Consider the following 15,625-nt stretch of genomic DNA (forward strand, 5'->3'; position numbering starts at 1 on the left):
GTGCTCTATAGCGCCTGCTGGAGGGAAGGAGTTGGAAGAGGTTGTGTCCAGGGTGTATGGAGTCCTTAAGGATTTTATCTGCCTGCTTCCTGGTTCATGAGATATACAAATCCTACAAGGGCAGGGGAGCCCTAATGATCCTGTCTGCTAACCTGATTCTAAAAAAGTTGGGACACTGCATAAAACGTAAATAAAACCAGAATGCAATGATCTGTAAATCTTTTTTTCAAATGAATATAATACAAAGACAAGATATTTAATGTTCAAACTGATAAACTTTATTGTTTTTTGTAAATATACACTCATTCTAAATTTGATGCCTACAACACGTTCCAAAAAAAGTTGAGACGGGGCATGTTTAGCGCTGTGTAACACCTTGTTCTTTAACAACTCCCAGTAAGTGTTTGGGAACTGAGGACACTAATTGTTGAAGTTTTGAAAGAGAAATTCTTTCCCATTATTGTTTGCTATACGATTCCAGTTGCTCAACATTCCGGTGTCTCCATTGTAATATTTTGTGCTTTGTAATGCGCCATAAATTTTCAATGGGAAGCAGACAGGCCAGTTTAGCCCCCATACTCTCTTCCTACAAAACCATGCTGTTGTAACACATGCAGAATGTGGCTTGGTATTGTCTTGCTGGAATAAGCAGGGACGTCACTGAAAAAGACACTATCTGGATGGGAGTATATGTTGCGCCAAAACCTGTATGTACCTTACAGCATTAATGAAGCCTTCACAGATGTGCAAATTACATCTGTGGCACTAATACACCTCCATACCTTCACAAATGCTGGCTTTTCAATTTTGTGCTGGCAAGAAGCTGGATGGTCCTTTTCCTCTTTAGCTCAGAGGACACAATGCCCATGATTTCAAAAAAAAAAATTGAACTGTGGACTTGTCAGACCACAACACACTTTACCACTTTGCATCAGTCCATCTCAGATGAGCTCGGGCTCAGAGAATTCAGCGGCGTTTCTGGATGTTGTTGATATATAGCTTTCACTTTGCGTGGTAGATTCAGCCACAAACTGGATTTACCGACAACGGTTTTCTGAAGTGTTCCTGAGCCCATGTAGTAATGTCCTTTATACATGTACAATCATGTTGGTTTTTAATGCAGTGCCCTCTGAGGGCTCGAAGGTCATGGGCATTCAGTGTTGGTTTTCAGCCTTGCCCCTTACGTGCAGAGATTTCTCTAGATTCTCTGAAGCTTTTGATGATCATATTATGGATTGTTGATGGTGGAATCCCTAAATTCTTTGCAGCTGTACATTGAGAAACAATGTTCTTAAACTGTTAGACTATTTGCCCATGCAATTTTTCACAAAGTGGTGAACCTCGCCCCGTGCTTGCTTATGAACAACTGAGCCTTTCCAATTACCAGTTAACCTATTTACCTGAAGAATGTTCCAAACGGGTGGGGTTTTTTTTCCTTTTTTGAGCATTCCACAACTTTCCCAGTCTTTTGTTACCCCGTTCTAACTTTTTTTGAACATGTTGCAGGCATCAAATTCAGAATGCATGTATACTGTATTTCCCAAAAACAATAAAAAAATTTATGAAGTTGAGCATTAAATATCTCATCTTTGCACTGTGTTCAAATGAATATAGGTCGAAAAGGATTTGCAAATCATTGCAATCTGTTTTTTATGCCTCCGCCACCTTAAGGTGCAGGAGGCATTATGTTTTCAAGTTGTCCGTTTGTCCGTTCGTCCGTGCGTCCGTCCGTCCTGAAACTTTGTGAACACGATATCTCGAAGGCTAATGAAAGGAATTTCACCAAACTTTCACCATTTGTGCGCTTTGGGACAAACATGACCTGATTAGATTTTGAGGTTAAAAGGTCACAGGTCAAGATTACTGTGAGGTCAAATGTCCATCCCCAAACTTTGTGAACACCATATCTCAAAGACTAATGAAAGGAATTTCACCAAACTTTCACCATTTGTGCACTTTGGGACAAAGATGAAATGATTAGATTTTGAGATTAAAAGGTCTAAGGTCAAGGTCACTGTGAGGTCAAATGTCTGTCCGAAAACCTTGTGAACACGATATCTCCAAGGCAAATGAAAGGAATTTCACCAAACTTTCACCATTTGTGCACTTTGGGACAAACATGAACTGATTAGATTTTGAGGTGAAAAGGTCACAGGTCAAGATTACTGTGAGGTCAAATGTCCATCCCCAAATCACAACTTAAAGGTCCCATGGCATGAAATTTTCACTTTCTGAGGTTTTTTAACGTTAAAATGAGTTCCTCTGACCTTCTTAAGTCACCCCAGTGGCTAGAAATGTCATAATGTGTAAACCAAACTACGCCCACCCTTTGTCAACATTTGAGAATAGCGCGTCAAAATGGCGCGTTGATAGGCTCTTCCCTTTACTACGTCAGCAAGGGAGATGATCCCCACACCCCCCCTCTGGATTCCCACCCACTGTATGGATTGCCCGCGCAGCTCAAAAGTTGCCACCATAGATACGTCACTTCAATTTTGTAGTGAGGAGACCATAGAGGACACAACAACATGGCACCACCTAAGCGAGCGAAACATGGAAGTTGCGCTGTACATGGATGTGACAACACAGAAAGGAGTCTGTTTTTACTGCCGACGGGAGAGCCCCTGAAGACGCAGTGGCTTAATTTTATTTACTCCAATAATACGCCATCGAGTCTACCTAAGACGGTGTATGTTTGTCGGAAGCATTTTCCTGAGGAATGTTTCCACAACTTGGGACAGTACAGGGCAGGTTTTGCACATCAACTGTCACTGAAGCCTGGGTCCGTACCAAGCATCCCTGCCGCATCAGCAACAAACACCGAACAAGTAAGTGTATAACTGTTAAGTAATTTTGCCGTGTTTTAAAATCGGTGCGTTAGCCTTGCAATGGCTACATTAGCTGTGCAGCTAACCGCTTCCTGCAGTTAGCCAGGTACTCTGCGCGGAAGGTACTCCTGCTGAAGTCGGTGATTTACAGTTTGTTCAACTGCTTGCACTTCTGCTTCGGGGTCGGACTCCGGGTCAAAAGCGAAAGCTTGGACTGTTGCTTGACCTGCCATTGCTACTGTTCACACACAGGTAGCATGCCCGCAGCTTGGTCAAGCCCCTCCCCCTCCCCCCATGGCCCGCCCCCACCCTCTACCCTTCCCCGCCTCCATGCTTCTCATTAGCAAAACGACGCACTGGGAAAAGGGCTGAAATGGGGCTTTCTCCCAGGAGGCTATACGGTATCTACGTGCCGAGGGTTCATTTCGAGAAAGGCTGCGGATATAACATCCGGAAACCTCCACGAGCCCGTTTAACGCATCAACAAACCACCATGCCATGGGTCCTTTAATAAGGCGTGTAGTCTACCAGGCGGAGGCATCCCCATCGACGCCGTTGGCGTCGAGTTCTATCTAGTAATTTATGCTTTGCACAGCGTGAATCGGGGTTGTACTTTGTCAGCAAGCTTAAGGACTTCTACATGGGCCCCTAACTACACAGGATGGGGATGTAGCCAGGAGTCATCTAAATTGTTAAAGTTCCAAATTGAACAATAGAAACGCTTTTGCAAATTCATAATTGTAGCCTCAAAGTCATTCTGACTTTAGATGAACGAGGACCGTCTATAGTGCCTTCATGTTAACACAGAACTGAGCAAGTCTTGATGTCATTCTAATAGCTTCTTATATATGCAAACTGACTCCCCATATGAGTGAGACTTGTGAATCTTCCTCCTCTCGCTGAATATTTTATACCCCAGGATGAGACAATACCTACGTATAAGTCATGTCGTGCTGATTATCTCACTCTGACTGACACACGCACACACATACAGAGCAGCATCACACATTTGCAAAGTACTCCCTGTTCATTTGAATATGAACAGGTATCATGGGGATTGCTCTGAGCATTTCGCTTTGAGCTGCACAGTTCCAGAGAAGGGAGGCAGGGCTGGGGAGACAGATCCCGCCTCTCAGATTTGCATCGACCTCAGTCTGACCAATAAGCTCTAGCAATGTACTCAGCCTGATCCTCCGGAGTGTGAGCGGGGGGCTGCAGTCTGAGCTGCTCTCACCTGAATGATGATGGTGTGAAATAGAGCCTTATTTGGAAGCTGTTGACGGAGGGGTTTCTGCCTCTCAGGCATGAGCATCTCTGAGTTCGCCGTGTACTTAGAAAGATGCTATCGGCTCGCTCATTTGTCTCTTTGACTTGGAATCTGGTCCAGCTTTTTTCTTTTTTTTTGTGATAAATGCAGATTTCATTGAGGAATGATGTTCTGGATCATTTGGAGAAACGTCTGGACTTGGGCTGTGCTGGCGTTCTAGCTTATCATGGACGTATGATGAGGAATACTTCGGCCTTAATGTGTTAATCATATTTTTCTATTCTTATAATTTTCATCTCTCCAGCTAAGCTGTGCTATTTTTATCTGTTAAACCGACAAGCGTGCTTCTCAAAATGCCTGAGGCAAATTATTTGCTTACTGTTTCTTGGGGATATATAAAGGTAAGCTGGTCATGGACATTGTTTCGTAACAAGGGGTGCATCCATTTTTATTTTCTATTGCTTATGTAGGTTTGTTGTTGTTTGAAAAACCTGATGGTTGTTCAAGAGAATATTATTCAATACCTACTTAGAATTATTCAGCGGAATTAATAAGAAAGGTAAAGGAATGTAAGTCTGGACTTATCATTCGACCCTGAGAGTTTAAAGAGTTAATAATGAAGGTGGGGTTTTTTTTTTCATTTTTTTTATAAATTACAGCATTAGAGATGGAAGGTTTTTTTTTTTAAACAACACTGAGAAACAGACGTATTGTCAGAATCTGTAGCTTCAGCATAAATAAAGAGCGAGACATGCATGGATGTGTAAATGAACTGGTTCACTGATAAATTTAGCAAGGAAGCTTGATCCTTCACCAGACCCTGAGAGTTTAAAGGGTTAAGAACAAGTTTTTCCCTTTTCTTATAAATGAGTACCTCTGGAATACAAGGTTTTATTCGGATATACTCTCAGAACTATACGATCAGAGAGAGAGAGAGAGAGAGAGAGAGAGATGCATGGATGTTTAAATGAAGTGAGTCATTGATTGATGGGTTTCATGAAGAGTCTTGACCCACCATTAGGCCCTGAGAGTTTAAAGGGTTAAGAACAAGTTTTTCCCTTTTCCTATAAATGAGTACCTCTGGAATACAAGGTTTTATTCGGATATACTCTCATAACTATACGATCAGAGAGAGAGAGAGATACATGGATGTTTAAATGAAGCGAGTCATTGATTGATGGGTTTCGTGAAGAGTCTTGACCCACCATTAGGCCCTGAGAGTTTAAAGGGTTAAGAACCAGTTTTTCCCTTTTCCTATAAATGAGTACCTCTAGAATATAAGGTTTTATTCGGATATACTCTCAGAACTATACGATCAGAGAGAGAGAGAGAGAGACGCATGGATGTTTAAATGAAGTGAGTCATTGATTGATGCGTTTCGTGAAGAGTCTTGACCCACTATTAGGCCCTGAGAGTTTAAAGGGTTAAGAACAAGTTTTTCCCTTTTCCTATAAATGAGTACCTCTGGAATACAAGGTTTTATTCGGATATACTCTCAGAACTATACGATCAGAGAGAGAGAGAGATGCATGGATGTTTAAATGAAGCGAGTCATTGACTGATGGGTTTCACGAAGAGTCTTGACCCACTATTAGGCCCTGAGAGTTTAAAGGGTTAAGAACAAAGGGTTTTGTGAAGGACTCTTTCTATAAATGAGTACCTCTAGAATATAAGGTTTTATTCGGATATACTCTCAGAACTAATACGATCAGAGAGAGAGAGAGAAAGAGAGAGAGATGCATGGATGTTTAAATGAAGCGAGTCATTGATTGATGCGTTTCGTGAAGAGTCTTGACCCACTATTAGGCCCTGAGAATTTAAAGGGTTAAGAACAAGTTTTTCCCTTTTCCTATAAATGAGTACCTCTGGAATATAAGGTTTTATTCGGATATACTCTCAGAACTATACGATCAGAGAGAGAGAGAGAGAGAGAGAGATGCATGGATGTTTAAATGAAGCGAGTCATTGATTGATGGGTTTCGTGAAGAGTCTTGACCCACTATTAGGCCCTGAGAGTTTAAAGGGTTAAGAGCAAAGGGTTTTGTGAAGGACTCTTTCTATAAATTAGTACCTTAGACAAGCAAGGTCTTCTTATGACAATGACAATATACTCCATATGGACAGCTATGCAGAGAGAGAGAGAGAGAGAGATGGATGGATGGATGTGTAAATGAGCTGATGTATTGATTGATGGCGTTAGTGAGCTGGCTATTATGTATGTAGGGTTGTGAATGCATGCCCTCCTTTTATTGTTTCTCTCAGAACTGCTGCTGTTTCTTAGATAATGGCTCTAAATGTACAGCTAAATGTTGTTGTTTATCTTGCCCGTGCTAAGCTGTGTCCTCACTGCTGCCGTTTGCATGTCTCACTTCCCACACAGTTTTTTGTTTGTTTGTTTGTTTGTTTGTATTTTTTCCCCTGTCATGTAAATCTTTTGTAATGCTTCTCATTCCTCTGTGGCTAAAAATGATTTGACATTGTCTTTCATCCTGCATAGCGTCAGGTTCTTGTTTTTCTGTATTGCTGCCCGTGTTTTCGAGGCCTCCTACCCCGTGACTGAGTGTGTTACTGTGACCTCGTTTTTCTAAGCGTGAGATAGTGTGGATTCTGTCTTCATGTGTTATGGCTCGTCTGAGGAACTCGGCCTTGAGTTTCCAGACCATCTGGAGCCAAAGAGACTTTGAAAATAAGAACAGGATGAGATTATCTAGAATTGTATTTTGGTCTTTATCTTGGTTTGGGTGGACGAGGAGCACAATCACCTGGAGAGATTTTTAAGATGTCAGTTTTATTGATATGTGACATTGGAATAGCAATTTAAATGTTTTCCGATTATTTAGATGGTTCATGTTGGAAATGTTTCGAAAAGTTCTGTATGTGGCAATGTTTAACTCTGAATATATGTACCTTTGCAGTTCAAGAGGATGTTGAACCGAGAGCTGACCCACCTGTCGGAAATGAGCCGCTCTGGAAACCAGGTGTCCGAGTTCATCTCCAGTAATTTTTTAGGTAAGTGGTATCAAGAAACATAAACATGTTTCATAGCCTTGTCATAATGCCATGAGCCATGGATGGAGTTTAAATCGTAGGTATGAGGTCCCTAGGGATTTGGTTCAGGTGAATGGCAACCCCCAAAGCTATAGTGTTGTTAGAAATATACACCAATCAACCATAACATTATGAGCACTGACAGGTGAAGTGAATAACATTTATCTCATTACAATGGCACCTGTCAAGGGGTGGGATATACTGTATTAGGCAGCAAGAGAACAGTCAGATCTTGAAGTTGATGTGTTGGAAGCAGGAAGAATGGGCAAGTGTAAGGATCTGAGCGACTTTGACAAAGGCCAAATTGTGATGGCTAGATGACTGGGTCTGAGCATCTCCAAAATGGTGCATCTTGTGGGGTGTTCCTGGTATGCAATGGTTAGTACAGAACAAAAGTGGTCCAAGGAAAGACAACTGGTGAACCGACGACAGGGTCATGGGTACCCGAGGTTCTTTGATTCGCATGGGACACGAAGGCTAGCCCATATGGTCCAAGAGCTACTGTAGCACAAACTGCTGAAAAAGTTAATGCTGGCTAAAACAGAAAGGGTCGCCTTCACCTTTACACTCACTTGTGTGTTTGCGTGCCTTGACAGACAAGCAGCATGAAGTGGAAATGCCGTCTCCACAGTCACAGAAGGATAAGGAGAAGAAGAAGCGGCCGATGTCCCAGATCAGTGGCGTGAAAAAGCTGACTCACAGTTCCAGCCTCACCAATTCCAACATCCCTCGCTTTGGAGTCAAGACGGACACTGAGGAAGCACTGGCCAAGGTGTGTGTGTGTGTATGAGTGTGTGTCACTGGACAGAGAAATGATTAATGCAGTGGCACATGGTGAAATATCATACTTTGGACTGTTCATTTTCTCACTTATGACCTGAACAAAAAGTGCTTGCTTTTGTTTAATAATAAAATATCAGTAACAGATTCCATTAGCTTCATTTAAGTTTTATTTTCGTGGCGGATTTTTGTTCATTTTGTTCTGTTATTGAATCTGTTTGGGAAATGATGGATAATCCCGGGTGTCCCGTTCTTGTATTTCAGGAGCTTGAAGATGTGAACAAATGGGGCCTTAATGTTTTCAAAGTCACAGAGTTCTCTGGCAACAGACCTTTAACAGTTATGATGTACACAATATTCCAGGTATGAGCCTTTTTTGTTCCGTTTTTGACTTTCCCAGTTGGCATTAGTGATCATTATCGTCTCTGTTCCAGTTTCCGTCGTATATTTAGTGTCTTCATGCTGTTTTCTCCTATGTGCTACCTTACAGGAGAGAGACTTATTAAAAACATTTAAAATTCCACTCGACACCTTTATAACGTATCTGATGACGTTAGAAGACCATTACCATAGCGATGTTGCCTACCACAACAACATCCACGCTGCTGATGTGACTCAGTCCACTCATGTGCTGCTCTCCAGCCCTGCTCTCGAGGTACCTCATAAAAATCTCCAGTATTAGGCTCTTCCCTGCTTTAATTCATCTGATTTATAATACGAACTTCGTAAAACTTAAATTCTAAAACTCTGGACTGAATTTGAGATTCACTCACTTGTGTGTCCAGCAGCATTTACGCACCAAGTTCTTAAAATCAGGAGAATTTGAATACATTTAATTTGAATTATCTATATTTTCTGTAGAATTTAGTTTAAAGGACCCATGGCATGGTGGTTTGTTGATGCTTTAAACGGGCTCGTGGAGGCTTCCGGATGTTATATCCGCAGCCTTTCTCGAAATGAACCCTCGGCACGTAAATATAGCCTCCTGGGAGAAAGCCCCATTTCAGCGCTTTTCCCAGTGCGTCGTTTTGCTAATGAGAAGCAGGAGGCGGGGAAGGGTAGAGGGTGGGGGCGGGCCATGGGGGGAGGGGGAGGGGCTTGACCAAGCTGCGCGCACACATACTCGCTGCTATCAGCGCCTGTAGCCACGCTGCTAAGACAAAACCCCGTTCTCCCTCGGACTCCTTTCATAAACTCAACGTGACACAGAGAACAGAGAGTGAGAGTGTTCGGAGTGGTAGTTTACGAACGTATAATACCCTAGGCTTGAACACGCACTCCGTAACCAAAGAGGATAGAAGCAGCAACTACAACAACATATCACTTATCCAACAGAAGACATGCATTGCGGAGCAATAGTCAAACATAAGCTCATAAGTTACAGTCAATTTCCAGACTAAACTCAGTTTAACAGAGCATGCTCTTTAGTTTTGTAGCGCAGATTACCTGGCTAACTGCAGGAAGCGGTTAGCTGCACAACTAATGTAGCCATTGCTAGGCTAACACACCGATTTTAAAACACGGCAAAACGACTTAACAGTTATACACTTACTTGTTCGGTGTTTGTTGCTGATGCGGCAGGGATGCTTGGTACGGACCCAGGCTTCAGTGACAGTTGATGTGCAAAACCTACCCTGTACTGTCCCAAGTTGTGGAAACATTCCTCAGGAAAATGCTTCCGACAAACATACACCGTCTTAGGTAGACTCGACGGCGTATTATTGAAGTAAATAAAATTAAGCCACTGCGTCTTCAGGGGCTCTCCCGTCGGCAGTAAAAACAGACTCTTTTCCGTGTTGTCACATCCATGTACAGCGCAATTTCCATGTTTCGCTCGCTTAGGTGACGCCATGTTGTTGTGTCCTCCCTCTATGGTCTCCTCACTACAACTGGGCAGGGCAATCCATACAGTGTGTGGGAATCCAGAGGGGGGGCATGGGGATCATCTCCCTTGCTGACGTAGTAAAGGGAAGAGCTTATCAACGCGCCGTTTTGACGCGCCATTCTCAAATGTTGGGCATAGTTTGGTTTGCACATTATGAAATTTCTAGCCACTGGGGTGACTTAAGAAGGTCAGAGGAACTCATTTTAACGTTAAAAAACCTCAGAAAGTGAAAATTTCATGCCATGTGACCTTTAACAATGATGTTATTTAGCACATATATACTCATCTCATCTCATTATCTGTAGCCGCTTTATCCTTCTACAGGGTCGCAGGCAAGCTGGAGCCTATTCCAGCTGACTACGGGTGAAAGGCGGGGTACACCCTGGACAAGTCGCCAGGTCATCACAGGGCTGACACATAGACACAGACAACCATTCACACTCACATTCACACCTACGCTCAATTTAGAGTCACCAGTTAACCTAACCTGCATGTCTTTGGACTGTGGGGGAAACCGGAGCACCCGGAGGAAACCCACGCGGACACGGGGAGAACATGCAAACTCCGCACAGAAAGGCCCTCGCCGGCCACGGGGCTCGAACCCGGACCTTCTTGCTGTGAGGCGACAGCGCTAACCACTACACCACTGTGCCGCCCGCATATATACTGCTAATCTGATATCATTTGTTTTTCTACCTAATTTCATGTGTCTAAAAAGGATCAAATGATCAGGAAAAAGCTTGTCTCTGTGAAAACAACAAACTCTCTCAAAGGATAGTTAACAGTTATTCCATGAAATCGAGTCGTACATGAGCTGATAGCTTACGAGGTGCACAGTGCCGAGTTGGCTATAAGCCATGTACGACGAGATTGAATGGAATAACTGTTTTATTCTATCCACATTCACTGGATTTTGAGAAACAGAGCATTTTTATTTGAATTTTTTGCAAATTCAATCAATAAAAACTTTATACAAAACGTCTGACAAAATCATTTCTGCTTAAAATGTAAACAAACCGACGAAATGACGAACAATTTGTGAAAAATGCTATCATAGTAATCAAGTCAAGTCAAGTTTGTTTGTATAGTACTTTTAACAATAGACATTGTCCCCAAGCAGCTTTACAGAATCTGAATGACCCGAGACATGAGCCAGTTTTATCCCTAATCTATCCCCAATGAGCAAGCACCTGCGACGGTGGCAAGGAATATATTGTTATTATTATAATAGTAATAATTCTTGAAAAATAAAAAAGATACGTTCTTAGCATCTTACGTTTATTCCGTATTTTTTGTTTTTGTTTTTTGGGGGGTTTTGTTTTCGAGTAGTTTTTATTTCGTCCTTGGTTGGTTCAGCAACACGCTCCGTCATTTTTTTTTCTCTACTCACTGTATATAAGGTGATATCCTAGTAGTAGAGTAGCCAATCAGAGCGTGCGATTGCTCATATCCAGTGAATGTGAATAGAATAATATAAATATAATTAATTCCATAAAAAGGGACATCAGAGCAACTCATTAAAAGCCGGTAACCTCCAGTCCAAACAAACGAACGAGAAATATAAATCATAATGGTTTAAAATGATAAAGAGCATAGCATTTATTCCCATTATTATGCTACTTGATCAAAAGAATAGTTGCTTTACATACGGTAGCTGCTGTAATCATAAACACTGTCCTGTGCTCATCCCAGGACTCTTATTCCCAGTATGACCATATTATTCTGTTTGACTTTATTGTATACAGTTTAGAAAATTAATCATTTATAATTTCACTATCCAGTGTGGGGCGGCACGGTGGTGGAAGTGGTTAGCGCTGTTGCCTCACAGCAAGAAGGTCCGGGTTCGAGCCCCGGGGCCGGCGAGGGCCTTTCTGTGCGGAGTTTGCATGTTCTCCCCGTGTCCGCATGGGTTTCCTCCGGGTGCTCCGGTTTTCCCCACAGTCCAAAGACATGCAGGTTAGGTTAACTGGTGACTCTAAATTGACCGTAGGTGTGAATGTGAATGGTTGTCTGTGTCTATGTGTCAGCCCTGTGATGACCTGGCGACTTGTCCAGGGTGTACCCCGCCTTTCGCCCGTAGTCAGCTGGGATAGGCTCCAGCTTGCCTGCGACCCTGTAGAAGGATAAAGCGGCTAGAGAAAATGAGATGAGATGAGACTATCCAGTGTCACCTAGAAGACGACGAGATCTTTTGGATATAAATCTACATCCAAGCTGCTTATAACAGCTATTCTTCAAAGCACTATACAAATAAAATTGGATTGAATTAAACTACAGGGAAATGCAGTTAAGCTAATAGAGTTGCTACTTTATAGTGTGATGCTATGAAAAGAAATCAGACTCTTGAAAACCCTTAAGTGAGTTTGTTGTTGTTATTATTAGATTACTTAAGTACATATAAATGTGATATTCAAATTTGTGGTGCAAAATGTGTCGTTTTGAAGGTATCAGATATTTCTGCACACAGAAAGACGCTGAGTGTTTAGTTAAATGGCTTTGTTATATGATGTGGTGTAATAGCACACTATTGCACTGATTATCTGCTGATTGCATTTTGGTCTTTTAGCCTTCCAAACCGTATTGTGTTCTTCGTATTTTTATTCTATCCGAGTAAACAAATGTTTGTTTTTTTCTCTTCTCTCTCGTCTTTTTCGTCCAATAGGCTGTTTTCACAGATTTAGAGATTCTTGCTGCCATATTCGCCAGCGCGATACATGATGTCGATCATCCTGGCGTCTCCAACCAGTTCCTCATTAACACTAGTAAGTTGTGTGTTCTTCCCTGCCAGCAGCGCAGCACATCAAGCTGACAGAGTGAGAACGGGCTTATCAGTCAAGATGTTGTTACCATGACCCATTATCTATTTGTGCCTCTGCCTCTGTCCTCTAAAATTAAACCTAGTATGGACTCCGATGTGCCACTCTTAGAATAACTGCTCTAAAATTACACTTCTCTGAAATCTTCTGTGCTTTTTTTGGCCTGCAAGTAACACAAATAGATGGTGTGGAGATTCAGAAAACTTGAGGCAGTGTAGAGTCGTGTTTGTTTCATGTGTGCCAGCTGTGCGGGTAAGAAAAACAGCTATCTGGGCATGTGACAGTGGATGGTGAAGATGCTGTTGAGAATAAACCAGGGTCACGTTACACAAGGTGCTTTTTTCTGGGCCAAGCAGAATGGACTCAGCATCGGGGCTTTCGTTAGGTAAGAAAGGAAACCGTTGTGTTATCGTTAAAGACATATCTACACACATACAGGTGGGTGACAAATTAAGGGGGGGGGGAACAAAAACGGCATTGTGTTCAGGAGTGACCGGAAAGTTTCTATATGCCTTAGCATACATTCTACACCTCTATGGACCTGTTCTGAAGGGATGGATAATAGCGTCCTTCGAAAAGAGATTCCCTCATTCTGTGTTTTGATGGTTGTGCCAAACACTGTCTTCACACATTGCTCCAAAATCTTCAATAAGTGTTCCTCTGAGTTGATATCTAGTGAGTGTGATGACCTTAACATGGGGTTTACATAAATTTCATTCTCAGTAAACCGTTCAATTCAACAAGCCCTCGTGTACTCTGTATGGGGGTGGAGTCATCCTTGAAGAGACCACTCCCTATCAGGATAGAAACGCAGCAAAGCCATTGCAGCAAAAATACACAGCACAACATATATATATATATATATATATATATATATATATATATATATATATATATATATATGAGTGATTCCACGCTTATGGGTACTGAAATGGGGACATGAACTTATTTTTAAAAATTCACCTAAAACCATTTCTTTTTTTACCATCAGGTCACAAAACATGTAATCTTTAATGAATGATATGTTAAAAGATAACTTGAATTTTCTGAGATGTAATAAAAACATATTTATATGCCAAAGTCAAGCCTATGAGTTCCAAAATGATGTCTGTTACATTACTTCTGTTACGATTGTCCATCTCGCGTCTGTTACAAATTAATTGCAATCTAGCTATATACCATGTTAATCTTATTGAAAGAATGTGTATGTTTATTCTACTACACATGTTTATTAATTATATTTGCTAAAACATCACCTTCCTATGTTTCAAAAAGTAATTCTACATTGTTAAAATTGAGAATATATATGTCCACAACACTTCTGTTACGTTCTGACTTTGGCATATAAATATGTTTTTATTACATCTCAGAAAATTAAAGTTATCTTTTAACATATCATTCATTAAAGATTACATGTTTTGTGACCTGATGGTAAAAAAGAAATGGTTTTAGGTGAATTTTTAAAAATAAGTTAATGTCCCCATTTCAGTACCCATAAGCGTGGAATCACTCATATATATATATATATATATATATATATATATATATATATATATATATACACACTACCATTCAAAAGTTTGGGGTCACTTTGAAATGTCCTTATTTTTGAAAGAAAAGCACTGTTCTTTTCAATGAAGATCACTTTAAACTAATCAGAAATCCACTCTATACATTGCTAATGTGGTAAATGACTATTCTAGCTGCAAATGTCTGGTTTTTGGTGCAATATCTCCATAGGTGTATAGAGGCCCATTTCCAGCAACTCTCACTCCAGTGTTCTAATGGTACAATGTGTTTGCTCATTGCCTCAGAAGGCTAATGGATGATTAGAAAACCCTTGTACAATCATGTTAGCACAGCTGAAAACAGTTGAGCTCTTTAGAGAAGCTATAAAACTGACCTTCCTTTGAGCAGATTGAGTTTCTGGAGCATCACATTTGTGGGGTCGATTAAATGCTCAAAATGGCCAGAAAAATGTTTTGACTATATTTTCTATTCATTTTACAACTTATGGTGGGAAATAAAAGTGTGACTTTTCATGGAAAACACAAAATTGTCTGGGTGACCCCAAACTTTTGAACAGTAGTGTATATATATCATCTCATTATCTCTAGCCGCTTTATCCTTCTACAGGGTCGCAGGCAAGCTGGAGCCTATCCCAGCTGACTACGGGCGAAAGGCGGGGTACACCCTGGACAAGTCGCCAGGTCATCACAGGGCTGACACATAGACACAGACAACCATTCACACTCACACCTACGGTCAATTTAGAGTCACCAGTTAACCTAACCTGCATGTCTTTGGACTGTGGGGGAAACTGGAGCACCCGGAGGAAACCCACGCGGACACGGGGAGAACATGCAAACTCCACACAGAAAGGCCCTCGCCGGCCCCGGGGCTCGAACCCAGGACCTTCTTGCTGTGAGGCGACAGCGCTAACCACTACACCACCGTGCCGCCCATAATGTAATATTTCAATGTTAAAAAAATACTATAAGCAGTAAGCCATAATAAATGAAACAAAGTCAATATTTGGTCTGAAATGACCCTTTCCTTTAAAAAAAAAAGTAGTCTCAGATACAATGTGTGCAGTTTGATAAGGAAATGCTAGGTTGTAGGTTTTACTGAGCATCATACAGAACCAGTCACAGTTCTTCTGGACACTTTGACTGTCAGACTCGTTTCTTCATTTTGCACCAAAACCCAGTAGCTGCGGCACGGTGGTGTAGTGGTTAGCACTGTCGCCTCACAGCAAGAAGGTTCTAGGTTCAAGCCCAGCGGCCGACAAGGTCCTTTCTGTGTGGAGTTTGCATGTTCTCCCCGTGTCTGTGTAGGTTTCCTCCCACAGCCCAAAGATATGCAGGTTAGGTTAACTGGTGGCTCTAAATTGACCGTGAGTGTGAATGGTTGTTTGTGTCTCTGTGTGTGTGTCAGCTCTGCAATGACCTAGCGACTTGTCCAGGGTGTACCCTGTCTCTCGCCCATGGTCAGCTGGGAT

At 41.7% G+C, this 15,625-nt stretch overlaps 1 protein-coding gene across 5 annotated transcripts in view; it reads left to right on the forward strand.

The window, feature by feature from the left end:
- pde4d (phosphodiesterase 4D, cAMP-specific) overlaps positions 1–15,625 on the forward strand; it is a 464,086-nt gene that overhangs the window by 434,918 nt on the left and 13,543 nt on the right. For all 5 annotated transcript variants that reach the window (XM_060932306.1, XM_060932305.1, XM_060932307.1 and 2 more), the window contains 5 exons: positions 7,011–7,104; positions 7,740–7,915; positions 8,188–8,286; positions 8,414–8,578; positions 12,471–12,570. In XM_060932306.1, the coding sequence (XP_060788289.1) occupies positions 7,011–7,104; positions 7,740–7,915; positions 8,188–8,286; positions 8,414–8,578; positions 12,471–12,570 (634 nt within the window). The remainder of the gene's footprint in view (positions 1–7,010; positions 7,105–7,739; positions 7,916–8,187; positions 8,287–8,413; positions 8,579–12,470; positions 12,571–15,625) is intronic.

The sequence above is a fragment of the Neoarius graeffei genome, chromosome 10 (genome assembly GCF_027579695.1).
Source record: "Neoarius graeffei isolate fNeoGra1 chromosome 10, fNeoGra1.pri, whole genome shotgun sequence".
NCBI lineage: Eukaryota > Metazoa > Chordata > Actinopteri > Siluriformes > Ariidae > Neoarius > Neoarius graeffei.